This window comes from Lissotriton helveticus, chromosome 6 (genome assembly GCF_964261635.1).
Source record: "Lissotriton helveticus chromosome 6, aLisHel1.1, whole genome shotgun sequence".
In the NCBI taxonomy this organism is placed as follows: domain Eukaryota; kingdom Metazoa; phylum Chordata; class Amphibia; order Caudata; family Salamandridae; genus Lissotriton; species Lissotriton helveticus.
In genome coordinates, this window is record NC_136067.1 from 384,720,893 (window position 1) to 384,748,105 (window position 27,213).

At 46.4% G+C, this 27,213-nt stretch overlaps 1 protein-coding gene across 4 annotated transcripts in view; it reads right to left on the bottom strand.

The window, feature by feature from the left end:
- Nucleotides 1-27,213, bottom strand: part of ASAP2 (ArfGAP with SH3 domain, ankyrin repeat and PH domain 2) — a 1,060,322-nt gene that overhangs the window by 720,923 nt on the left and 312,186 nt on the right. For all 4 annotated transcript variants that reach the window (XM_078647831.1, XM_078647829.1, XM_078647830.1 and 1 more), the window contains exon 5: nucleotides 15,072-15,121. In XM_078647831.1, the coding sequence (XP_078503957.1) occupies nucleotides 15,072-15,121 (50 nt within the window). The remainder of the gene's footprint in view (nucleotides 1-15,071; nucleotides 15,122-27,213) is intronic.

Genomic DNA, 27,213 nt, shown 5'->3' on the forward strand with positions numbered 1-27,213 from the left:
GTGTGTAGAAGGTGAGAGTGGACTGTTTACTAAGAGATTAAACATATTATATTCTGAAAAATTGAGCCACACAGGCTGTGCTGAAAATATGACAACTAGTCTGAGTAACAGTATAACTTAGGGTTCGATTGAAAGTTACTGTATGTTGGTAAGAAGATCATTTTAATGATATTAGTATGCCCTACTATAGAAAGATGGAGATTATGGAATCTATCAAGGTCTTTTTTTGCCTTATTAATTATGGGTTCTATGTTCCTAGCCACCACCATGTCCAAATCTGCAGAGATATTAATCCCCAAATATACTCCAGATTCTACTACCCGATAGTCTGAACAAACCACCTTCTCATTTTTAATTATCTGTGTTTTAGGTCCATTGAGGGCATATCCAGAGACTCGACCAAACCCCACAGCTTCAATCTCAACCTCCCCTATAATCTCTGTAGGTGCTGGAGTGACAATTGCCACATCATCGGTGTATGCCAGTATTTCACACTCACCACCATTGGTCTTTATAGGAGGGATTCTCTCATTCGTCTCTAATTTACGGAGCAGGGGGGTCTATATACAACGCGAAGAGCAGTGGCATACACGGACAGCCCTGCCTTGTACCTTGTTTAATCTCTAAAGCCTTTGTGTACTCATAATTCACACGAACGCATGCTGTGGGAGGAGAGTATAACGCCTGAATAGCCGGACTATAGTCCTCCCCAATACCTGACCATCTTAAAGATGACCAGAGATAGTCCAAGGAGACCCGGTCAAATGCTTTTTCAGCATCCAGCAACATAACAGACATCGGATCTCCTGGAACTTCTGTGGCATCGAATAAGGTGATGACTCTACGAATGTGTTGGGTCGTGCCTCTTCCTGGAATAAATCCATGTTGTGTTACGCTAACTAATGTATCTATCACTTTTGATAACCTAACGGCCAAAGCTTCGGAAAGAATCTTTGCATCGGCGTTCTTCAATGTTATTGGTTTATAAGACCCCGGTTCTGTAGAAGGCTTCCCTTTTTTCAGAATAATTAAAATATCATCTCCCGCCCAAGTTTTGGGGACAGAACTCCCAACCTGGGCCTGTTGCATTGCATCAATCAGATCCGGGGAGATTACATCCAGAAAAGTTTTATAAAACTCAATAGGTATCTGGTCAGGCCCTGCGGCCTTACCTGATGGTAAACTCGCCAAGGCAGCCATAATGTCTTCCGCCCCGAGAGGTGAATCAAGCCCATCTCTATTCTCCTGAGAGAGATATGGAGGAGGGATATCCGAAAGATAAGATTGAATTTCCAAGGGATCTTTTGTTTGTTCTCCATCATATAGTTTTGAATAAAACTGTCTGAAAACCTCACGAATTCCTCTAGAATCCGTAAGCAAGTGCCCCGAACTGTCAATAATCCCTTTAATTTCACCTAGAGCTGCCCTTTGTCTTGTGCGAACTGGCAGAGTGTGGCTCACCCCTTCACTAAACTCATAGCAATGCTCTTATTTTGCTAGATAAGTGGCAGCCACCTTGCTAGAAATATTTTCCTCTGCCTCAGCCTTTGCCCTAGCCACCTGTACCCAAGTACCTGTTCTAAGGGTGCACCCATTGTTGAAAGCACAACCAACTCCTCCTCAGCCTCCACTAGGGCCTGAGTCAGTTCTATAGCCCTTACACGCTCCTGTCTTTGTTTAAATAAACTAAAACCTAATGTTTCACTGCGGACACCTGCCTTAAAGGCATCCCAGGTGATTCCTAAGGAGGTACTACCCCTATTAATGTCCCAATACCCTTTAATCCAGTTTTTCATATGTTGCACATAACTATTATCCTTAAATAACCCCCGCTCAAAGGTCTACGTGCACTCAGGTCTAGCTTTCCTTCCAGTGTCTAAGGAGAAAACTAAAGGATTATGATCCGAGACGATCCGAGGCAGTTTTCAACCTGGGAGTTTACCATCAAACTATTAGAAACCATAAAATAATCTAACCTAACGCAAACCTTGTGGGGAGCAGAGTAGTAGGTGGTCCCAAAGTCACGGGGCTTCAGTTTTGTCCCTACGTCTACTAACGCATTATTTCTTGCTAGACTCAAAATTGCACAACAAACTTTCTTCTTCTGCCCCTGATATTTCTCTGATGGCTCTAAACCAAGACCTCCTACCCCATTGATATTAAATCCCCCACAGAGAATCACATGTGGAGCCCATGCTGCTAACTCCAAGTCTAAAAAGGAAAATATCTCCGGGTCATCCTCAGTTGAACCATAAATTGATCCCAAAGTGACCCAGCCCCCTTTAATCATAAATTCTATTAAAACCCACCTTCCCCATTGATCCTCAAGCTTCTTCTTAACTAGGACATCCTTTAAATTAGACAATATTGCCACCCTTCTAGTTTTAGCCCCCTGCTTTGAGTGAGCCAACACATGGTACCCTAAGCTGTACCAGTAAAAAACCCTTAGTTCCTTCAATATGTGTCTCCTGTAAACAAATAAAGTCCGCCCGTGAAGCTCTCAATACTGCTGATACTCGCTGACTCTTAAGCCGATCATTCAAGCCACACACGTTAATTGTAGCTATTCATGTACACATTAAAATACATCTGGTGCCTGCCTGTCCTAACCAATCATCCAGTCCATCAGTGATCAAATTTCTGCTATTGTATTCAAACCTTCCAGAGTCCGCCCCTACTATCTTTTTGTTTTGTGCATTCCTCCATGCGCCATGCCTATGGTCTCGAATGTGCCCTACTGTGCTGTGCCCTGCCTCCCTCGCCCACCCCGCTCCCCCGGAACCCCCCTCCCTCAGAACCCTCCCACCCCCTTACAGGCAAATAGGTCAAACATGAGCTATGTGTGACAGCTATAAGCCCACAGGAAGTCGCAAACCCCTCTCCCCCCCTCCGTTTATGTCCCACCTTGGTGCGAGTATGCTGATACCCTAGTCTCATACTTAGTACCATACTAAGCCTAAGACCATGCCCTTACAGAGGTGACTTTAGTATCATTTATCGCATTCCATCATTAGTGCCCCTTTGAGCCTTTCTTTTCTTTTAACTCCGTCAAGTATGCTTGGGCCTTTATCTCTGAAAAAACATACTAAGTTGACCATTCACCAGCACTTTCAGACGAGACGGAAATAATAAAAAAGCCTCGTAACCCAGAGACTGAAAGGCCGGGCTCATTTGTCTTAACCGCCACCTCCTCTCCAGAGTAGCGTGGCAAAAATCTGGGCGGGCAAAGAATGTCGTACCCTCAAATGAGCGCCTTGCCTCCGGTTTAGCCTTGTCCATAACTTCCTGCCTAAGAAGGTAGTTCCCCACGTAGACAAGAATAGCTCTGGGCCTATCATTCGGGGCTGCTACATAGCCTTTCCTCTGGGTCAAAGGGAACCGATGTGCCCGTTGCACCTCGCTCTCCCCATTCCATGCTGACATTTCAGGAAAAGCACCCCTTAAAAAAGCGATGACAAATTCATGGACATCTTGCCCCTGTGCCCCCTCCGCCACACCCAGCAGTCTAATATTGTTCCGCATTTGGCGGTTCTCGAAATCTTCGAGCTTCCATTGCAAATCTTCTGCCATTTTCTCTTGGGTCTCCTTGAACTCATGCCATTTAGAAACCTCGTCCTCAAGTTTCCCCGTCCTTTCTCCCACATGAGTGACTCTTCTTGCCATGTCCATGTACATTTTATTCATTTTCCTTAGCGATCCTTGTATTTTTTTAGTTGCTTGCTTGGCCATTCGGGTCTCTGCCCTGGCCTCCCACTGCATTTGTTTAAGAGTATTATACAACAAATCCATGGTAGGGGACTGCAGTGAAGTGGCGGTATGTTGCTGTGCATCTAAAACTCAGTTTTCATGAAACAACTGAGATGTTGCAGAGTAGTCCCAGTCGAGCTTTTTAACTACCTCTACCTGTGTTGGGCTCCCTATCGATTTTGGTTTGTGCCGGGGTCTTTCCTTCTGCTATTTTGCCCTCTGAGTGGCTGATGCCCTCTGAACTGAAATACCTTCCTCAGTGGAAGGGTCAGAGTCCGCTGTAAGGTTTTCCGCGCTAGATAGTGAGGAGCCTGTATCATCATTAAGAGAGAAAGAGCAGTCATCACTAGGAGAGCCAGGCGCTGAGTCTGGGAGAGCTACCTTCTGCAGTTGCCTAGAGGTAACCAAACCCACCGATGCTGATGGCGCCGGAAATGAGTGTCCCTGCAGAAGCAGCCTTGTGCCCTTCTCCTCTAATACTTTTTATTCCTTTTTCCCCTTTTTCCGTGCCTGCTCTGGAGTGGTTACTCCTAGTCCCATTTGAGCATTATGTATAGCGATACCATGAGTGCCTGAGGAGGAGTCATCTATAGCTTGTCCCGCCACGTGCACCAGTACCTGTACTGCCGGCTCTGCTGTAAGTGTTGGATCAGGCACCTGTAGCACCTGTAGCCCCGTATCGGCTTCCGCGTTTTCCTCCGAATCAATGTCGGGATGAGCTGCCCCCTCCTGCTGGCTGACCGTGCGGCAGCCCGCAGGCCGTTTGTTATGTTTCACGAGTTCTGCCTCTGATACCTGCGAGGAGATTTCCACCTACCCACGATCCACCATCTCGCCATCAGTACGGCTGTCCGGCATCCATTGGTTACGCTCCCCGATCTCTGCCTCGGATACCAGTGAGGAGACAACCTGTGACCCGCCATCCGCCTTCATCACACTCGGCTTGCACTGTCTTTCCATCGGGTCGGGAGCTGGAGAAATCGGTTTCCCAACCGAAGGTTGAGTGCTTCCATCTTCACGCGGATCCAGTCCGCCCGGAGCATTCACCGCAGGAAACACCTCGTACAGGGTAGGCTGCCGAAGTATATTCTCTTTAGTCTTTGTGCCTCCAATTTGGCGATTCTTGACGCCTTTCCTAACAGCATCGGCAACTATCTCATTCTCTCCGATGCTATGATCGCATTGATCCTCAGCAGCCCCAGTGTTCTTGGCCGCCGCCAACTTTTTTGCAAGCGCAGCACCTCGTAGACTAGGGGCCGGCGCAAGGGTCGATGCTGCAGTTTCCTCTGGCTCCTTCTGCTCTTTCAGCTTAGTCCCTCTCGGTGCCATTCTGGAGGCCAGACAGCGTAAATTCTGGAGGAGACGAGCTCTGAAAAGTTTGGCCACGGAGAAAAGAGCACGGCGAGATTTTCAGAGTCGATTCTCTAACTCGTACGGTCTATTCAGCAATCGCGCCAACCAGTGAGAGACACTCCGCATACTTCAACATTATTGATTCCACGGGAGGGGAGAGGATTGCGACTGCTCCGTATGGCCGGTCAGCGGCCATCTTGCCCCTCGAGTTCAGCATCCCTTGCACCAGTCCAAACCACCCTTATAACGGTCCAATGGACCTTGAGGTCCTCTAGCCAGTCACTAATGCACATACCCAAGTTTGCCCGCTCCTGTATAGGCAGTCGTTCGTTTCAAGTCCTGGCCGCCTGCTCATGGAACGGACTGCTTCCTCATCTTAGGCAAGTGCAGGGCCTGTTGACTTTTAGAAGACAGCTTAAAACCTGGCTTTTCCAGCTGTAATTCGTCGGCGGCATTGGCCTGTTTGTAAGCCTTGTTTCTGACTTCCGGTAGGCCCATTGTCAGCGCTGGGACACTCTGTGGAGTAGCTGTGCGCTTTGCAAGTACCTATTTTCATTTCATTTCATGATGTAGGAGGTCAAAGATAACCTTTAGACAGCTATCCTGGTGGTAGCTGTGGAGAGCAGCCTTCAGGCGTAATCTTGAAGAAATGTAAAGCAGCTTGTTTTATCAGAATATCACCTCCTATATTAACCAAATGAAAGAAGAACCACACAGTAGTTATATAAAAATATGTATTTATTAATATAACACTCTCTAGTATCCTCTACACGAGGATATAACACAAAGTACACAATACAAGATCAATAGAACAGTTTTAAAGAGCACAATACACAGTGGGCTCCAGGGGGAGACCAAACATATACTAAAATAGTGGTATAACACTTATGACTTGAGTCAAGACAAGGTCTAGAGCACGTAGAATCGCTGGGACCCCAAGGAGAGTAGATAGGGACCCTACGGAGGACAGGTGCAGTGTGCTAACACGACAGCGGCCTCCATACAGTTCTATGGGGTAGTTTAAGGACCCTTCTAGGAGGACTTCAAGCAAACCCGTTGGAACTTAAGAGGCTGGAGAGCCACTCCACCCGTGGATACTGTAGTACCCGTGTTACATATCCCACAGGAGTCAGGTGCACAGGTCTGGAGGGGTGTCGGAAACTGCCATCGTTCTCAAAGGAGGGCTGTGAAGAAGTACTGCTGCCGTGAAGGTGAAAAGGGTCCGGTGGAATCCAAGTCTGGATTCTTGAAGGAAGGAAACTGATAGCAGAGGGGACAGAGTCTGGGTCACTTCAGAGTGCCGGGGTCTCGGTAGACGAATGCCCACCAATGACGGGTGCTTCAGGTGCGAAGAATGGCTGCTTGACTCTGCAATCAGAAGGACCAGGAGACATCGAGGACGACCAGGAGCCAGATGCTAGCTGTCCCACGAAGGATGTCAAGTGCTGAGGGGTCGGTGTCTGGCTGGAGCACCAACAAGCCTTGGCAAAAGCAACCCATCATCATCCATAGCTTTATTCGATTTTGTTGTACAAATCATAAAAGCATACAAAAACAAGCACAAAAAAGCATACAAAAAACATACAATAGAACATCCTTAACAAGGGCCGCAAAATATTGACGAAGTTAAAAGTGAAATTTAAAAGAGTGTTCAAAGGGAGAGGATCCCGGTCCTAAAATATGCATACCTTATTCGTAATGAAAAAAAAACTTTACAGAATATTTAGGCAGTAGTATATTCTAGCAATCCTGCCTTTACATAGATATCGCCCTCCCCATGGACTATTAATAGAAGCCTCTATAGCGTTGCATATCGAGACGGTTAGGTACAGGGAGGTTGCTATTGGTCGTTCTCCAAACAGGTTTACCAATAGCATGGGTGTAGCCTGCCCCTGGACTAAGTGCGGGGTAATGGGGGTAAAAGTCATGAAGGTCCCCAGTATGTATCGGGCCATCTTCTTGTCGGTACCAAGATTGGAGAAACGAAACAATGTTTCTGTTGCAGAATTTCACTAAGACCAAATCCCCGACAATGTCCTTTCGAAGGGGACCTAACCAGCCCACCCTTCTAACAGCTATCATTCTGCCATTAAGTTCAGGAGACAGGGGTCTATTCCTAGATAACCAGTGGATAACTTTATTTTGTAGCTCATGTTGGGTTTCGGTTTTCCCCCGTGTGATTGGTGGCACTCCTGATAGAACATAAACAAAGGGAGCAGCCTCTGGTGGTAAATGAATATGAGGTGCTTTGTTTAACCCTGAGCTGGCGATGTTGCGCTGTGGAGATACACGATTTGGCAGAGGGTGAGGGTCCTTTGGATCTAGTATATTAGGAGCTGGGGCCTGAGGCTGAGCATTGGAGCTTAGTGCAGTTGGTTTAAGGGTTCCAAAAACAGCAGATGAAGGGGATTGCCTGGTATATACCTGATTTATTATGGGGGCCAGGTTTGTGTTGATCATGGTCTCTAATTCCGTAAGTCTATCCCCCAGAAGATCTATTTTTGCCATCAGTGGAGAAATGGCGGAGTTAATTAGCCGTTCAATGAGAGTCAGTAAGGACGACTGTGAGGGCGGTGCTGAGAGATCTAACCCTTCCACAGTTTCACCCGGAACAGTAGTTGGAGGGGAAGTAATCGCAGACAGCGGGGAATTTGAAGACAATTTAGGATGTTTAGGTTGATTCCCATTTTGTTTATCTATCTCGCACTTCCTTTTACCAGGTGGAGGCCATGCTGTTACTGTGCTCTGGGCGTCTATGGGGTTAATTAGGGGTCGTTCGTACGGTCTGTTAATCAAGTTTTGTGAACCAGTTGGGGCGCTATTGTATTCAGGACTGCTTGCAGCTATAGTGTACTTAGTTCCACACAGTCTGTTTAGTTCGTCTAGCCCTGTTAAGCTATTCCCATAGTCATAGACAGATACGCGAGAATGATTAATAGTTATACACTCGGGTGACTGTATAGGTTCATTTACCCTTGGATTTAAGGGAGATTGCTGGGTGGGTTTGTTTCCTAGTAAGTCTTGTGTCCCTTTTGGCGAGCCCCTATGTGGGATGGCTTTATTAGTTCCCCCCTTTCGTGTCATCGTGATTGCAGAAGAATGATCAATCAGTTAATAGGATTGGCCAAACGGATGACAAAAAGTACCTTGTTTTGGAAGTTAAATCGGAGGTAAGAGTTTTTACGCTCTTTCTGATGGAGACAAGGGGGGTGGCCCGTCCCGTCCTTCTCGGGCCTCTGAGGGCCACAGAGGGCCCGCCCTTTGCCCGGGCTTTGCCCGGCTGGTCCCGCGTGCGTCCCGCGAGGCAGGAGGGGCGGCTGTCTCTTATGCGCCTCCGGGCGCAGCTGATTGATGCGGCGGTTCGGCGCCCCCGTTAGCAGTGAGGGGACGCTGGGATGTGTAGACCTCTTCGCTCTCTCCCCGCAGGGGCCGCGATGTCAGGAGCGGCGTCGGGGGAGAGCGTGTGCCGCAGTGCGTGTGCTGGCAGGGATTAGGAACTGGACCCCTGCAGGTAGTGTCCGCATGAGTTGCCCCCAATTAGAAGTGGCCCCCGCTCAGCAGCAGGGGCAGCTGTCTCTTATGCGCCTCCGGGCGCAGCTGATTGATGCGGGGGTTCGGCGCCCCCGTTAGCAGTGAGGGGACGCTGGGATGTGTAGTCCTCTTCGCTCTCTCCCCGCAGGGGCCGCGATGTCAGGAGCGGCGTCGGGGGAGAGCGTGTGCCGCAGTGCATGTGCTGGCAGGGATTAGGAACTGGACCCCCGCAGGTAGTGTCCGCATGAGTTGCCCCCAATTAGAAGTGGCCCCCGCTCAGCAGCAGGGGCGGCTGTCTCTTATGCGCCTCCGGGCGCAGCTGATTGATGCGGCGGTTCGGCGCCCCCGTTAGCAGTGAGGGGACGCTGGGATGTGTAGTCCTCTTCGCTCTCTCCCCGCAGGGGCCGCGATGTCAGGAGCGGCGTCGGGGGAGAGCGTGTGCAGCAGTGCGTGTGCTGGCAGGGATTAGGAACTGGACCCCCGCAGGTAGTGTCCGCATGAGTTGCCCCCAATTAGAATTAAAAGCAACCCACACAAGAAGGTCAAGCAGGTTACGGTGTGGACCAGCAAGGTCCAGGAGACTCACCAACCAACGGGGAGTCAGGGCACATCTGGAGCAACCAGGAAAGCCCAACAGAAATCAAGATGACCCTCAGGAGGACCCACAGGCTGAAAGACCACGAGTCGCGAGGGGGCCTCGAGCAAGACTGCAAAGTATCAGCCCACGGAGCATCGGTGAGAGGAGGCCAGAGTTCTTTGGTGCAAATAATGTTCAGGGTCAGGACTACACAGAGTCCAATGCACAAGCTCGGGAACCGCCAACAAGCATATGCAACTGCAAATGGACGCGGTGCACAGGGGTTCGGGTTATGCAGTTCCCACGAGGGATACAGGCCACAAACTTGCTGAGAGGGTAGATCGAACTCAGGGACCTTCAAAACTCCACCTCCTGTGTTGCTGAAATCTTCGGAGTCCACAGGAGCTCGGGAGCAGCGGTAAGTTACATGAAGGTGCCTGCTAGGGCAAAGGAGTGACTCCTACACTACTTGGTGCACCATAGGTCCTGCACGGTGTCTGTATGGAGCAAGGGCATAGACAAAGCTTTAGATGGAGAGGGAGTTGAAGTCGGGCCCAGTTGAAATCCAGAGTGTCCAGACGGTCGAAAGTCAGTGGTTTCTTCTTGTAGAACCTTGTCCACATAAAATCTAAAGTCTTACAGCCAGGTAAGCCCCTTTGTACCCACGGGAGAGGGTTGGACAGATTCGGGGGACCCTCCTAGGGGAGAGACAGGACAGAGGGGTGGTTACACCCATGCGCTTTGTCCAGTTTTACACCAGAGCAGGAGCCCACGGCTCCCTGAACTGGTTTGAGCTGGACTATGCACAGGGACACCAAATGTGCCCAGACTGCAGACTTTCAGGCACTCTCAGAGTGCACCCACCCAGCCCCAATACACTAAATCCTGTCTGGGTGGTGGTCACACCTCCCTGTGATAGGATGCCTATTGTGCTGCCTTCCTCTGCTTGAGCTTGGCTCAGCAGCAGGAGGGCAGAAATGTGTCTCTGGTCGGCAGCATCCATTTTGTGCTGACCGGGACGAGAAGGCTGCTACTGGGTAGACTAGTGACCCCTCGAAGCTTGATTCAGAAGGGTGGAATCATACCTTCCACACCGGTTACCAGTGTGGAGGTATGATTCCATGGTGTTTGATACCAAACACGATATGTTTATACGCAGCCGTTTTCGAGATAGCATTTACTGCGAGGTTATAATGCACTTTTTTTGTTTTTTGTTTTATATAGCGCGAACTAGACCCTAGACATCGGGTATCAGAGCGCTTTACACAGCACCAGTTTCGTTACAGAAGGACACATTCATTTTTGTTAGGCACGGGGAGATTAAATGATTTGCCCAGTATCACAGGATGTTTAGCGTCGTTGCTGAGACTCGTACCCGTTTCCCCAGCTTTGAGGTCGACCGCTCTAGCCATAAGGCTACATCCTCTCCCCTACTATATGTCCAGCTGAGTCACAGACAACCCGAGAGAATGGTCTCCGTAGGCTGCAGAGAGGCTCTGCTCATGCAGGGGCACCCTCTAGCTAAAAATCTAGCAGCTTGCCTTCAGGATTGATAAGGACTGCTATAGGGGTGACTTATAAGTTTTAAGTGTAGTGACCTATAGATAATGAACTTATATCTAAAGTAAATGGGGCAAGCACCATCTTACACAGGTGGCAGTAGCCTGTAGTTCCATTTTGCATGGCCTCTCATGGGTGGCATAACACATGCTTCAGCCCATGGGAGGCCTCTGAGGTACCAATGCCCTGGGTACATGTCTAACATATACTAGGGACTGATAAGGGTACCCCAGTATCCAATCTGGAGTGTACCAAAGTACATGTGTTCCATTTTCAAGAGAAAGCCGGATCCCAGTCAGACTAGTCAAAAACAGTGCAACATCAGGCAAAAAGTGGGGGTAACCATAAGAAGCATATCCTACTTTCCTACAATGGTATCACTTGGAGCAGGTATGACATAATCGCCCCATTACGGACCAGAATATTGAGTATTTACCAACTGTCCCTTTTGCTGGTCATGATATGTATCGGGACCCTATGGTTGGACAGACTGAGGCACCAGAAGTGAGTTATGTGACAAAGGGGCTCTTGGACTTTGTTTAGGTGATAAATGTGCAGTACTGCAAGATGTTGTATACCTCGTTTGAAAATTGACAGAGTTGACGGCTTTTAACGTGGTTTCTTAGGATCAGATGGAGTTGATTCTGGAAATCACTTGAAATAATGAACAAACATTAAACACAGATCCTTAACCAAAGTTATAGGGACATGTATTATCTCCTTCTAAGACGTTTGCACCGTTTGATCGTATGTGTCAAATCCATACTCCCACCCATCATAATCAGCATCATTATGCTCCTCAGAGTGTTGATAGGAGTCTCTAGTCTCTGAATTTTCTATGTGACCCAACCTTTCATGTCTTTTTGTCAAATCTCTCTTCCTCCTCTTGTCATCGTAAATGGGGAAGCAGAATACGAGGTCAGCGAGATTTGGAACTCCCGAATTTTCAGAGGTCAGTTGCAGTTATTCGTTCATCGACAAGGTTGTCCTGCTAGTGAGTGTTCTTAGGTTCCTGCCTCTTCAGTACATGCCGCAAGACTGGCTCCTCATTTTTGTTTTATGGCCTTTTTTAACAAACCTGAAGCTTCAGGAGGGGGGTATACCCTTGCATCTGTGCTTTTTCAGACACCTGGGTGCCCGAGATCCACTGCACCTTGTGGATTTCAATGGTTCCCTGTGTACAAGATATGCCGTACTCAGCCCACAGCTGTGACATGGGTCTGCCTCCCCTCGTGCTTCTGGCTGCTGCTCCTTCTTACTTCACCTCACAAATAGCAATCACTTGATTGAGGGTTTACAGCAGCCTTTTAAAGTGACTCCAGAGCGAGTCCACTTCAAGTTTTCGTTCTCTTTTCTTTTCCTTTTCTATCATGGCTCTTCCTCCCTCGTTTCTAACTTTCACAAACAATTATATTTCCAGTCACGTGGTGCTTGAAGCTGGTTCCTTTTCCTTTACTATTTAAAGGCCTCACTCTGATTTGAGGGTGCATTGCAAAAAAAACAACAAGTTGATTCACTTTTTTACCACGCTCCCTCTACTTGCGGATCTGGACTCTTGGCTCCTTCATCAGCAAGTATTTTTTTCACGCCTTTGGCTTTTTCCTCCTGAGAAGGTGGTAACCGCTCGAAATCACTTGCCTACCACATATTCCAGTGTGTGGTGACATAATGGCTTAGAGGAAAGGTCGCCTCAGACAGCAGAATAGCCAGATCTGTATTTAGGGTAAGCACCAAGCCCTGAACAGTAATTGCAGGTCTCATCGGTCAAATGTTAAGATTTTGTTGAAGGCTCCATGAATACCTTCTTTTTCGAATGGGGTGGCTCACTCTCTTATGGACTTTTTAAAAGCCTTTTTGAATGGCTCTTTAGAGGTTGAAGATTTTTCCTCAGATGTTGTCTTTGAAGGCGGTCAGAATGTGAACGTGCCCATTTTTACAATTTTCCTAATGCTTTGAAAGAGCCCTTCCATTCTTCCACAAAGGTATATATCTCTCCAGGTTTCGATTTTTGAGCAATAATAACAGTCTAGTCTCTCTATCTTTAAGAGTCCTGCTAGAATATACTCTACAGATCTTGCAATCCTTTGCATTGTGGATTGGCTGAAGGCAATCTATACACTTTTTGTGGTGATCCTCAGAGTGAAGATCTTTTTGCCGCAAGTACACCAATGCCTAAAATTACCTTCTTTTTTTTTAGAGAGAGAATTCAGACATGTCTGATCTGCTCAAGATTATCTAAATGATGAGATGAAGAAGGCAAGTATCTCAGAAATGCAGACAAAAATGATAAGCCAACTTCTCTGAATGATTGAGCAGAACGTATGGGGACTCCCTTCAGACATGATGAGCAGCAAAAATCAGAGCTTTGGTGGCCTAGGGGGAGAAGGGTGAATACAGCGCTTTGCACTGACATGTTGAGTTTCGGATCTTTTACAATGTTGTTAGTAGGCTATAGTTATGACTAAGTTAAAGCTATTCCATCTATGTTTAAGATTGTTCTACTCACTGTGTCTACCATGGGGAAAACAGCTGGACAACGGGGATGATCCAATATTGGAGAATATGGTTGACTGATCATTAGATGTTTCCAAGAAAAGGGTTAAGACTGTCTTTAAACAAGACTCAAAATTGAATGATATAACCATTAGTTTGCTAAGATTGATAAGACTTAAAAAAATGACTGCAGCGAAGAATAAAATTATTTGTAAATAAGAGAATCAGACTCAGTTGAGAACAAAAGCTTGCAGCAGGCATCAGTTGCTTGGTTAATTATTATATACACAGAATAATGAAACACCAGAAGTACTGGACTCAACAATGGTTGACGTTTGCAAGCACCAAATACCTTATATTTTAGAATATGATGCATCTGCCTCTGAAATATGTGACTCACCAAAACAGTTATCTGGGGTTTGAGCTTGGCAAGTTTAAGGCACTAACTTATAAAAAGAATCAAACCAATATACTTAAAAAACATTATCGTAGCACACCTATGATTGTTAAAGCTATTGGGAGTTTGGTACTGTCTTTTATTAGTTTCAATTACTTTATTCTTTCTCTTTGACCTCTCATGAGTCGAAGTCCAACATTCAATTGGCTAGCTGAATGTTAAGATCTAGAAACTTGACCACTGCAAGCCCAATGTGCTCTTGGGCGGTTGCCTTGCTTGCCAGCTGGTGCCAGATGGAGAGCGGGAGAAAAAGGCGAGTGGCACTGGGCACAGGAACCTAGAAGAGCTGACAAGACTGTCTGGCATAGCCTAACTTCCAGGCAGGAGCAGCCTCGCAGCAACGGTAGGAAGGAGGTAAGTGGCAGCAAAGGGAGCTGATTAGGACCTGCTCAATGGACCCGCGCTGCAGTCTCCATTAAGTAGGTCCTGGGAGGGGCGCTGGACAGGCAGGGAGACAGAAAAACAGCAAGCAGGAGAAAACTGCGAGTGGCACTGGGCCTGGAGCCTAGGGCACAGGAACCTAGATGTGCTGGTAAGGCTGGATGGTAAAGCCAACTTCCAGGCAGGAGCAGCCTAGCAGCGGCAGGAGGAAGGAGGTGACTGACAGCAAGGAAGCTGGTGAGGACCTGCTCAAATTGTTGATTTTATTGCAGAAGTTAAATCCTCTAAGCACAGGGATGGCCTGGCACAATATTTACCAATCGCTTGCCCACCACAACTCCCCCTGTGACAAGAACAGGTGAAAACTGTCAAGAACAGCTCAGTTTTCAGGCCTTTCCTGACACCAGATGGTGAAATTCTGTCCTGAGAGATGCATTTAGTTTGCTCTACGGCTTGGGAACCTGTACAACCAGTAACCTCCCTCCATGTTTCAGCCGTTTAAACATTCACTAGGTGATGAGGTTTGCTGCTATTGATGAGTGCAGGTTTCTGTGGAGCATAATGTGGTATAGGTTTAAGAGATATCCTGGTCTTTGCCGCATAAGCACAGTGAGGTGTACAAATAATTTTGAATGTATTTATGTCGTTCAGCAACAGGGGAGAACTGAAGGTTCAACAGCCAATTGATTGTTTTTAAGTTATAGTCTGGTGTTCGACATGTCAAGTGTTACATACTTGGCAAAAATCCTACCTTGCAGTAATTATTGAGCTGAAGCATATTAACCAAAACATTACATTAATAATCCTTCCCTTCGCTGAGACCAGATTACCTTGGATTCTCCTGTCAACAGCATGCGTACTAAAAACAAGTGAATACTGAGACTGGCAGTAGAACTTTAAGATAACTATAAAGTTTCACGTTAGCAATGACATTTTGATGTCTTTATATGGATTACAACCAGGCATACTCACACTTTTGTTTCATAGTCTTTCCATGCTTTGTCAAATGGCTTTTTAAGATCCTTAAATGAAAGAAATAGTACAGCATTATAAAATGAGAGCGAACACTGTAAAAATGCGCACATATACTAAGACTCAGCACGTTGGAGCACACAGCATACTGATAAAATGTTCCTCAGAAGTGTTTGACTTCAAGGAAAAATGGCAACATTTTGATAAAACGCACATGATAGTCAATTCAGAACACAAGATTACTAGAGATTGTGACCACAAATCACTTGACTGCCTTTGCAGCAAAACCTTTGGTGGGATGCCCTCTGCATTAACTGTTCTATATTTTTAAAAGAAATCTACGAGATCATTTCAAGAGGAAGAAGCATTTGCAATGCAACAGGTCTTGCATCAGTTAGAGTAAGAGTTATTGGGATTGTAATTACAATCTTGCTTAATGGTTTTGTTCGGAGTGTTGTTAATGTATTTCAAAGATAAGTAGTGGTATGTATGTGTGTAGTAAGTATGTGGATGTGTAACTTCTGGGTCTAGTTCGCGCTACATAGAACTGCAAAAGAAACACAACAAAAAAGCAACCAGCCAGCATACACCATCGAGCAAGAGCTCACTACACCGTCAGATTCAGCACACACACAGGTATGAGGGCTCTGTGTACACCCCAGTACTGTCCCTGGGGTGGAATGTTCTCACTACACACAGAGCGCTGGCAGTGCCCAGTATCCAGACACACACCGAGTTAGTATGCAATCCTTAAACCTGAATACAGCCCCAGGGTGGCAGGAACAGTACATTGCAGTCTCACACCTCTTCAAGGGCAAAGGCAGACAAACTGTTAGTTGTACAAAAGAAAATCGTAATATTGCGTACTTTTATTCTTAATATTGCTATGGATACTGCTGGGCGACTGTGGCAGGTCACTAACATTAAATCAGCATTATAGGAGGCAGTGTGTAATAAAGGCCTTCACATGCGCACGTATACATGAACTGTTGCATGAGTTAACGTGAAACAACGGGCTAATGTTGCAAAAGCGCAATGAAAATCTTACGAGCTACAAACTCAAAATAAAACGCTGCTTTGTGGGCAAGCAAAAGCGACAAGGTCTGAAAAGGCACTTAGAAAAGAATGAACCGCCGCGATATGTTGAAAGAAAGCCAGATGAATATGGAAGCAAGCAGATTGCAGACAGCGAACACAGAACAATTTAACTGAAGGTGTGACGGATATAAATAGGTTGCAGCATGTGGCTTTTGTAGGTAAGATTCAGAAACTTACTTCCCACACAGTAAAGGAAGTAGTAAACAAAGTGCTGCAAGGCATGTGTGTGCTGCAAGGCATGTGTGTGCCTTGTGTGAAGTCGCCATGAACGTACACCATAAGCTGAGTTAGTATGCAATCCTTAAACCCGTATAGAGCCCCAGGGTGACAGGAACAGTACATTACAGTCTCCACCTCTTCAAGGGCAAAGGCAGACAAATTGCTAGTTGTACAAAAAAACTGCTGGGCGACTGTGGCAGTTCACTAACATTAATTCAGCATTATAGGAGGCAGTGTGTAATAAAGGCCTTCATTTGCGCATTTATATATGAACTGTTGGGTGAGTTAACGTGAAACAACGGGTGTGAGAAAGTGCCATCTTTCTTGCATTGGTATGCCCCCACTTTTTGCTGAACTGTTGATGTGCTTTGACTGAGTGTGCCCTGGGATCCTGCCAATTGGCATCTCTGGCCACCTATCCGCCCCTAAATAATGGTACCCTAGGTACCCAGGGCATGGTGACCAGAGAAGACCCCTAAGGGCTGCAGCACTAATTGTGCAACCCTTAGGCGCCCTGTACCCTGACACCCACATACTGCCTTTTCAGGCTGAGTGTCTAAGTACAGAACTAAACAGAGAGTCGACATGGCACACATCCCTGTGTACCATGCCCAGAACCTCACTGCCCTGGCATACATCAGTCACCCCTCTAGCTGGGTGCCCTATGCCAGTGGTGTGGGCACAGGTACATGAGCCCTGTGCCCCAACAGTACCCAGGGCCATTCCTGGGCACTGTAAGTGCATGGCTGCCATTTAAGAGTATATGGTGCTGGGAGGTCGTCATTACGAACTCCACAGCACCATGATGGCTTCACTGAAGACTGAGAAGTTTGGTATCAAACTGCTCAGCACATTAAACCTGCACTGATGTCAATGTGAGGTTTAATGTAAAATGCACCAGAGGGCATCTTAGAGATGCCCCCTGAAACCTAAACTACAATCCACGTCTGGACTGAGAGGCTGCCTAGGCTGCCACACAGCAGACATGTTGCTGGACCCCTGGGTGGAGAGCTGCCCACTCTCTGGGCCTGCAACAATGCACATCCTGGCCAAGGTGCTAGGTCTCCTCCACCAGGATGGGCAGGGGGAAGCTTCAAAGGCATGCCGCCTCTGTGAGCTTCTCCAGACCATTTGCTGTACCCAGCAACTGGCCCCCACCAGTTCTGAACCCCACTCTGGCGGGAAGACTGGCGGGAAACCCTACATCAGGAAGGGGGGTGTGCCAGCCTGTGCCAACCCCACCCCTCATGTGGGAGAGGCGAGGTGAAGCACGACCCCGGGCTCCGGCCATCTTGAAGATGGGGAGCCCTGCCCAATCACAGCTAGGTTCCTGCCCCCTCCCACCGGAGAGGAGCAGGCTAAGGGGTGTACCCACCCCAGGACAGGGACCTATTGGTCCCTGCCCTTGCCCTACCTGTAACGCCCCTAAATTCAGTATTTAGGGGCTCCCTGAACCTTCCTTCTTCAGATCCCGTTTGGAAAAACAAGAAGAACAAGAAGAAGGACGACCATCCGTGCAGCTGCTAACAAAAGTACGACGAAAACTGACTAGGCCCCAGCCCTACCAGCATGTGGATCCTTGAACCTGCTCCTGCTTAACCCCGGCGTATCCTGCGGGCAGCAACCTCGACAACCCTGGAGGACCTGCCTGCCTTGTCCCTCTTAGAGACTGGGAGCCCCATGAGCAGAGGCTCTGCTCCAACAGCAACACCCCTGGTGCCAGCCAGGGACCACGAATCCAGCCCACTCTGCACCCGCCGAGCCCAGCCCGTGCCCGAGAGAACCAAGACCACGTGGACGTCCCCACGGCAATTGGAACCCAAAGTCCAGTGCCCAAAGACCCTCCTCGACGAACCAGACGACGCCTGCAGCCTCAGAACCAGAGACGCGACCAGCCGAGGGTAAGATTCCCGACACCAAAAGACACCCCTGCACCCGGCAGCCCCCTGTGCCTTCCTTTGGGGTACCTACCTCCTCTCCAAGATCCCAACTTACCTCTCGAAGTGGTGGTCGAACCTGAAGAATCACCGTCCCAGAGTCTGCAACCTTTGTTCCTTTTTACCTTTTCCATTGAATAACATTGGGCGCCCGACAGCTCAAAAGCACCCTGCACCCAGCCGCCCGAGTGCCGCTGGAAGTGCAACTACTACCCTACTCTACTTCCCCACTTGCCCTGAGTAAGTGACCAGGAGCTCAGCTCCCACAGCCGCGTGGCCTGCTAGCTTGCAGCCATCAACCAAAGGCCCCCTCCCCTCCATTGGATAACATTGGGCCTACCTACCTCTGCAACCGGCTGCCCCTGTGTCGCTGAGGGTGTACCAACTGTACCTACCTGACCCTGGGGGACCCCTGAGTCTAAGCCCAAAACCTTAACTTCACCAGTCGAGTACTCACCTGGAAACCGATAACTCACTTTCCTGCCATGGAATAACATTGAATGGTTTGACTCGAATAATCTTTTAAGTGTGAAGTTTTGAAACTCTAAAATATTACTCTGAAATCAGCTGAATACCGAATTCCGAAGTACTCACCTGTGATCAGGAGAGAAGCCAGAACTGTACCTTGAAGCCCAGTACTGAACCGCAAATGTAATCCTAACCGGGTTTACTAGTAACCTGCATTTTCTCCATAGGAATCCATTGTCTGCTTTTCTATGAAATTTCTTCTTAAGTGTCTACTTTTGAAAACTTGAAATATTCCTTAAAAACCGTACCTACTACAGAAACGTAAATACTTACCTGTCTTAAGTAGAGATCCCAGTGCTGGACCTAGGAGCCCAGTACTGGATTACAAAAGTAACGAGACGTACTTTACCTGTAACCTGAATTTTCTCCCATTGGATAACATTGCTAGATTTTCACTGAAAAGTTTCTAAGGGTGAACTATTAAAATACCTTTATATTCCTTAAAATCATTGCAATAATCAAAACGTTTTTACTAAAAATGTTTTCAGCTTAGACCCCAGGACTGAATCTAGGATCCAGTCCTGGAATTACAAAAGTAATTTACAAAGTAATCAGCGGCATTTTGTTGTAGAAAAACCCATTGAGCTCAATGTTAGATTGTGTTTAGAATTAGGTTGCCTACTGCAACCCCTGTACCTGTTGTGTTTACAAAGTCATTTCCTTTCTGCAAAGTAATTACTTGAGACCATTCCTAATTGAGAAAAGTATATTAATAATACCGGTTGGTTTTAAAAATAAAACAACTATATCTTTTGATATAAAAAATAATTGGCCTAGAGTTCAGTCCTTGAGTGTGTGAAACCCTTTTGATGACTGAGTGTGTACAACAAATGCTTTACACTGTCCTCTGGTACTGCCTTACTGCTCGACCAAGCTAACACTTTTGAGAGTAAGGTCAGCCCTGACTTTAACCTCTGTTATACCTCTGGGGTTGGTGGTCTCTATACACACTGTACCTTACTTTGGTTCAGTATATATAGAGCCACTTTCTCACAACGGGCTAATGTTGCAACAGCGAAGGTGTAATCAAAATTTTAAGAGCAACAAACCCAAATTAAAACGCTGCAATGTGGGCAAGCAAAAGCGACTAGAAGATCTGAAAAGGCACTTAAAAAAGAATGAACTGCCGCGGTGTGTTGAAAGAAAGGCAGATGAATATGGAAGCCAGCAGATTGCAGACCGCAAACGCAGAACAATTACACTAAAGGTGTGACGGACATAAATAGGTTGCAACATGTTGCTTTTGTAGCTAAGATTCAGAAACGTACCTCCCACACAGTAAAGAAAGTAGTAAACAAAGTAGTGCACAGCATGTGTGACATATTTAAAAACGATGCCGCTGGCGAGATGCAGTGAAATACAAAAGTGAAACCGATACATACGACACTGAATTAACGAAGCCCTGTCGAGTCTGCCGTGAGCAAAAGAGACGCCGTGCGTGTGCACAATCTCCAGTCCGGGCAGGCGCGGCAAACAGGAGACAGGGAGGGAACAAACATGCCTCCCTTGCAATCAAACGAGAGTATTTTTATGGGTGCCAATGAAAAGCATGGGTGGAGCTTCCACCATGCTTCCGAAGCAAAACCGGCAACAAACTATCTCGCAAGCCAGCAACGCATGCGCTGCAACGCAAGCCGAGACCTCAAAAGTGTGCTTGTCGAGTAGCAAAAAACAGGTATAATCAACATTATGCTTTAATAGTTGGAACACTCACTTCAAACCTTGCTAGTCCTTTTCCCATTCCAAAATGCAACCAAAGCCGCCAACAAGCCATCCTTTCTAAATCACGTGATCAGCCAGGCTTGAACTCTGCACCGAGAGCGAGTAAACATGTCAGGGTATGACCCTTCAATCAACTGTCAGATGGCCTTCGCCCGGCGGCGCGCCAAAGGCAAGCCAGTCTGCGCCGGGACTGGGCCCAGGACCGGGAACCCTGGCCCAACCAACCCAGATAAGCCCCAAAAAACGCTTGCCTATTCCAGCAATCAGCTAAAAACTATCCACCATCTCGCCAACACCCCCGCCTGCTCGCACCTCCATTCCTGTGTATTAGAAAACAATACAACATTCAGCTGCCCCTCCTGCCTCTTTAAGCTGAACATCCATAATAAGTCAAGAAATGCCCAGCCCCAACCATCTCACATCAACCAAGATAACATATGCTCTACACTCATAAACTCGCGTTCCCTTCCCAAACACAAATATGAATTAGCAGATTTCTTATCTAATAATAGCTTAGACATTTTATTCATAACTGAAACCTGGGGAGACCCCTCTTCTGGACCAGACTTCTGCACCGGTTCTCCGGAAGGGTACTGCGTAGTCAGGCAGGACAGAATTAATAAAAAAGGGGGCGGGCTGCAACAATCCATCGTGATGAATATCAGATCAGGACAGAAACCATCCCCACCACAACATGTGAAGCCATAACATTCACAATAAAGCTCAATCATTCTCAATCCTTCAAAGGAACTCTACTATACCGCCCCCCCCCCCCCCCCCCCCCCCCCCAGGCCCACGATCGGACTTCCTTGCCTCCTTAGGCAGCTTACTGGAAGCCGTAGCAGGGGAAGTGGACTTCACAATCTTGGGTGATTTTAACTTCCATCTGGAAAACAGGGATGACAAGGACACGGTCACGCTGCTTACAGAACTGGATGCCATTGACCTCCGCCAATTGGTCACCAGCCGACACACAAAGCCGGTCAACCCTTAATGGGCTTTTCACTAATAACACAGAGTTATCACTAAACAAAATTATACCCCTTACTTGGACGGATCACTGGGCAGTCTTCTTTAACATTCAGGCTAATAAATCACCCCCACCATACTTTCCCAAACGGCCTAGTCAATTCGGAGCCTGGAGCTGCCTAGATCAGCAGTCCCTAAAATCTCATCTTTTATCATCCAGTTACGAGCCTACACCAGACCCATCATTAGCTTCTTCCAATTACTTAGACTGGTTGCACAAATCATTTGATGCCCTCGTACCTATGAAAAATCTCTCAAAAAACACACCATGGTTCTCAGATGTCCTCAGACTGGAGAAACAGCGCTGTAGGAACCTCGAGAGGCACTGGCGCAGAGACTATAACACCGCCGACAAAGCCTGCTATAAATTGGCCATCTCCCAATACAAAATGCTCATTATCTCAGAAAAAACCACATACTACACAAATCAAATAAGAATGGCCCAAGATTCCACTAAATTACTTTTCCAGGTAGTCACCAAACTATCCGGTTCTAAAGCAAACCCCCCCACCCGCACCCTCCCAGGACTTGTGCAACACTTTAGCTATTGCATTTCAAGATAAAGTTAGCAAAATATATGACAACTTCGCCATGCAACCTAAAAATGACTTTTCAACCCCCACTGACAAGGGCAACAATTCCCCTACCTTTTCAGAATTTAAACAAGATTACCCAAACAAATCTATGATCTTATCCTCACCATCAAATCTGGTTCCCCCATGGACCCATGCCCAGCCTCTGTATCTAAACTTATTCCCGATCAACTAGCCCCTAAACTCACAGACATTTGCAATGCAATGTTTAATACCGGTATCTACCCAGCAACCTGGACAAGGGCAATTATCAAACCTCTGCTGAAGAAACAACATCTCAACCCGCTAGACAAAAAAAAATACAGACCCATCACGAGCCTCCCCTTCCCAGCTAAAATTTTTGAAAAGATAATGAATATACAGTTGGCTCTGTTCATCGAGGAAAATAATCTCTTAGACTAGACTCAACTTGGCTTCAGGAAAGGCCACGGCACAGAGTCCGCCCTTATCAAAGCAGCAGACGAAATCAGAGCCACCCAAGACAAAGGTGGAGCAGCAGTCTTGATACTGCTGGACCTATCAGCAGCTTTTGACACGGTCGATCATATCACCCTGATCGACGATGTCTCAAACATGGGCATTAAACTCAAAGCCAAAGATTTACTAGCTTCGTTTCTGGCCAATCACACCCAGCTAGTGAGCCTCGGGAATACAACTCTTCACCATTTACCCTCCTATGTGGCGTGCCACAAGGATCATCCTTGAGTCCGACACTCTTTAATATCTATGTGTCGGACCTGGCCATGGTCATCAAGGCCCATGGGATGGGGCTGACATCTTAAGCTGATGATACACAGCTGGTGTTCGCAATTAACAATGATGGAGGAGCAATTGCGACCAGTTTTCAAACCGGTATGCTTGACATCAGCTCCTGAATGGCCAAAAATCGCCTAAAGTTGAACTCCGACAAAACGGAGGTAATGATTTTTGGCAACCCACACCCAACTTGGTCCCCCACATGGTGGCTCACCACACCCTCCAGTACTGAAAGTAAGAATTCTGGGTGTCATTTTCGACGATAAACTAATATTCTCAGCTCCCGCCAATGCCACTGTCTCATCATCCTTTTACACACTGAGAATGATCAAGAAGCTGCTACCCTTTCTTCCACCCAGCGCTGGCAAACCCTGATTAGCACCCTAGTCATGTCTAAAATTGACTATTGCAACGGCCTGCTCTTGAATGCCCAGAAAAAGATCACTAGTAAATTACAGATGGTGCAGAATGCCGCGGCTAGGTTGATAACACGTACCCCCAAGTACAAACCGATATCCCTGGTGATGCGAAACCTTCACTGGCTACCAGTCACAAGTCGCATAAAGTTTAAGGCACTCTGCATAGCCTTCAAGGCTATTCACAACACCGGGCCGGACTTTCTAAAGAAAGCATTTCGTGCTCACCTACCAAGTAGAACCATACGATCCTCAACCGCCAACCTCCTTATGATTCCACGCACAAATAAGGTTTCCTGGGGGGACAAAAGATTCACCGTTGCTACAACCAGACTGTGGAATTCCCTCCCCCAGCAAATCAAATCTTGCCCATCCCTGTCGGCATTCAGAAAGCTAATAAAAACCTGGCTGTTTAATCAATGGATAGCACACCACTGTACCATCGCCTCTTCCGTCTACAGCGCCAAGACACCCACGGGCATTTGCACGCTCTATAACTTGCTCAAATAAATAAATAAGAAACGGAGACGAAGAGCACATACAGTTGTCAGATGCATTTCTAACATATGCTCTACTTTCTTTCCATCACGGCTACCATGTTTCACCACAAATCTAATGAGTTTTCTAGAGATTTCTATGTGCCAAGGTCAGCCTGGTTGCTAATAGCAAGTGGATTATCAGACTACTTGCTTTGGTCTCCAAGTAGAAGCTAAAAGAGCAGAAACAGAAGATATATGAAACTATCCAGCCTCAAATCAGTGACAGTGAGGACACAGTAACAGTCACTTGATCACTTTACACAAAGACATAAAGCAGCTGTACACTGCAGACCAGAAAAAAAGCCCACATAGGCACATACAGAGAAGGGCGCTATAAGAAAATCTAACATAAGATCAGAGATACATTTCCAATATTTTTTAAACGTTCATTTAAAATCAAAAGTGAACAAAATCACATTACTTAGGAGATGTAAAAAAGAACAGGGAGGAAAAAGAAGACTATTTTTGGCGACTTCGCGGAGTACAAAAGTAAAATAAACCTGAAGAAGAGATACTAAAATTCCAGCTCTCACATGAATGCAACTTTTATAAATGAAACAACAATCACGCAACAAAGGCAAAACAAGCACATTGGGAGTGCAGAACAATAACATCAGACACAGACTTCCATTGTGATGTGAGCAACGGAGAAGAATATTGAACGTTGAAAGCAGACACTTCCCAAGATCCTTGGAAAATCTGTCAGGCAGAATGCAATTACTGCCTTTTTAGGGCTCGGCTATAACGCGCTGACTTTTATTTATGTTTTCGTTTTTAAAACATAAATAAAAGACCTTGTCATTTACAATGTCAAGACCTTAAACTCGCGTTCATTTACAATGCTAATAGCTAACTTTTGCAATGCCGAGGCCGTTGCATTGTAAATGCTTGTTATTCCTTCCCGCAGGAGACAAAAAATTGCATTTGGGTTTTGCAAAAATGGTCAAGAAGCTAATGGAGCATTAGGTAGAGGAAGGCACTACAGTGCTTAATTCATTTAGGTAGTTGACAATGGAATTTCTTTTTTGGAGAGCGCCAGTGCTTAATTTGAAAAAGAAAAAAAAATAAGTGCCAGGGCCCTCGTCAGGAGGCCACTGCAGCTTGAAAAAACACATTGTACTGCCAATGACAGTACCAACACAACTACTAACCATCAGACACCTACAAGTGGTACAATTTGGACTATTTCAGGCCCCCAAAGCTACAAGAAGGGTTTGGGTGGCAAGTATCAGTCATTTTAATGTATATTGAATTAATAATTAAGTGTTGTTGTTGTCCTCTCTAAACTAGACAGACAAGCCCACCTTGTGGCAGACTGTCACAGGTGACGCTGTTGACAATTAAGTGCCGGTGCCAAGCACTGGAAACCACCGGCTTAAATTAAGCACTGGAGGGGCCATATTTTTCATCACCAGATTTTGCCACAGAGCATATGAAAAGCCGATAAGAGACAATGAAGGAAAATAGGAAGCCCATGAAACAGTGACAAAGGGAGAAAGCAGGGATGAAAAAGTATCTGCAAGTGTGAGATGAACAGACCAAAAGGAGAAGATGGTGGAAGAAAGAAGCATGAGGTGTAATCAAGACTAGAAAGCCTTGATGTTTGGTAATCCCTGCATTCAGTAGCAACGGTCAGAATCGGGGGTGGGAGGGCTGGGGGTTTAAGAATTAAATAAGCAGCCATGTAGACTTACCAACTTTAATACGAGGGACAGTTTTTTCAAGGTTGATGTGCAGACCAAAGAGACGTAACAACTTGACAAAGGTGCTGTACTCTCGACATGCCAGTTGTACAGAGTGTGCATATGTATCAACCAGTCGCCTAAGTACAGGTAGACATAGATTTTTTTGTTTGATATGAGGAGCTGCAACAATAGCTATGCACTTTTCAAGCCAACAATCAGGACTTTCTATCGGTAGTGGGCTTTACGTACTATGAATCGCAGAAACAGTCTGTTTCACAGCCATAGGAATGTGGAAGTAAACATTCTGCAGATCCACAGAGCACATCCAGGCTCTCTGCAGGAGCTTTGGCTATATCTGATGCACTCTCAGCATCCTGAATTTTTGCTTCTTGGTCTATGTGTTCACCTACCTCGGGTCCAGGATTGGGCTGAAATCTTGTTTGGGATCTTTTTTGGGGACTAAAAATTACCTTAAAAAGATAATTTTTCCTCTTAGAGACAAAGGGACAGGCTCTAATGCATGTTTGTGAGTAGAGATTTGACTGCCACCCGTAAAAGTCATGGCTTATGTTTTTGTCAAGTTTTTGGACGTATTGATGGTGGGTGAGATTTGATCTCAAGAGTAGCTGCATTTTTGTCATCTATAAGACCAATTTAGTGATGGTTATTGACCTTCACTCTGCCTGTTATTTTGTCACTTTCCCTCGCATAGAACATAGTAAGCCCTCATTGTTTTCTTCGGTAACGAAGTTCCATGAGGAGTAAGAGCTATTGCTGTCCTCTCCCTCAACTGGGCCATAATTGATCTGCTATTAGGTGTTGATGCCACTGTGGGTGGAAAGACCTTTGAGGGGATTGAACCATCTGTATTTTTGATGTATCAATTACATTATTTTTATGCAAAACATATCAAGAGACAGTGGAAAACAATTAAATACAAAAAAATTGGCCTCATGGCCAGAAGAATATTTGAAATTTACAGCTTGTTGTGTCAATTACATCGTACATATTATAGTGTTTCTTGTAGTGAAGGCAACAGTCCCCATATTTTTGTGTTTCCTAGCGCAGCCCCTCCACTTACACACTATATGCTCCACTGCCTGCCATTCATTCATTCTGTGACCTAGGGAGACTCATCTAGGTGCCAACGATGAGCTTTAGGTCCTTTGGCAACCACAAAAGCCACACCAGTCTTGGTCCGTAATGTCCTTGTCGAGGTCTATACCTCCATGATTCCCAGGATAGCTACACTAGGGTCTGGAGATCTGAATGTCTGGATTGTGTCAGCAATTAGGCTGTAGATTCTATGCCAGTATGCCCGTATCCTAGGCAATCCCAAATAACATGAAAAAAGGAGGCTCCGAAACCCCACACTTCACGCACGCAGAACTTTCTGCCCTTCTCATCCTCCACAGCCTTTTTGGACTATATTATTCTCTATGGAGGTATTTAAACTGTATAGCCCTCCACCAATCATTGTCCTCTAATTTGCCTAGATCTGACTCCCATGCTATTTTTGGATTACTCATCAGTTTGGGTGCATTTAGTAAAACAGATTTACATAGTCGTGAGATAAGCTTGCGAATAGGTGGATCGAGTATCAGTTTAGTCTTGAGAGCG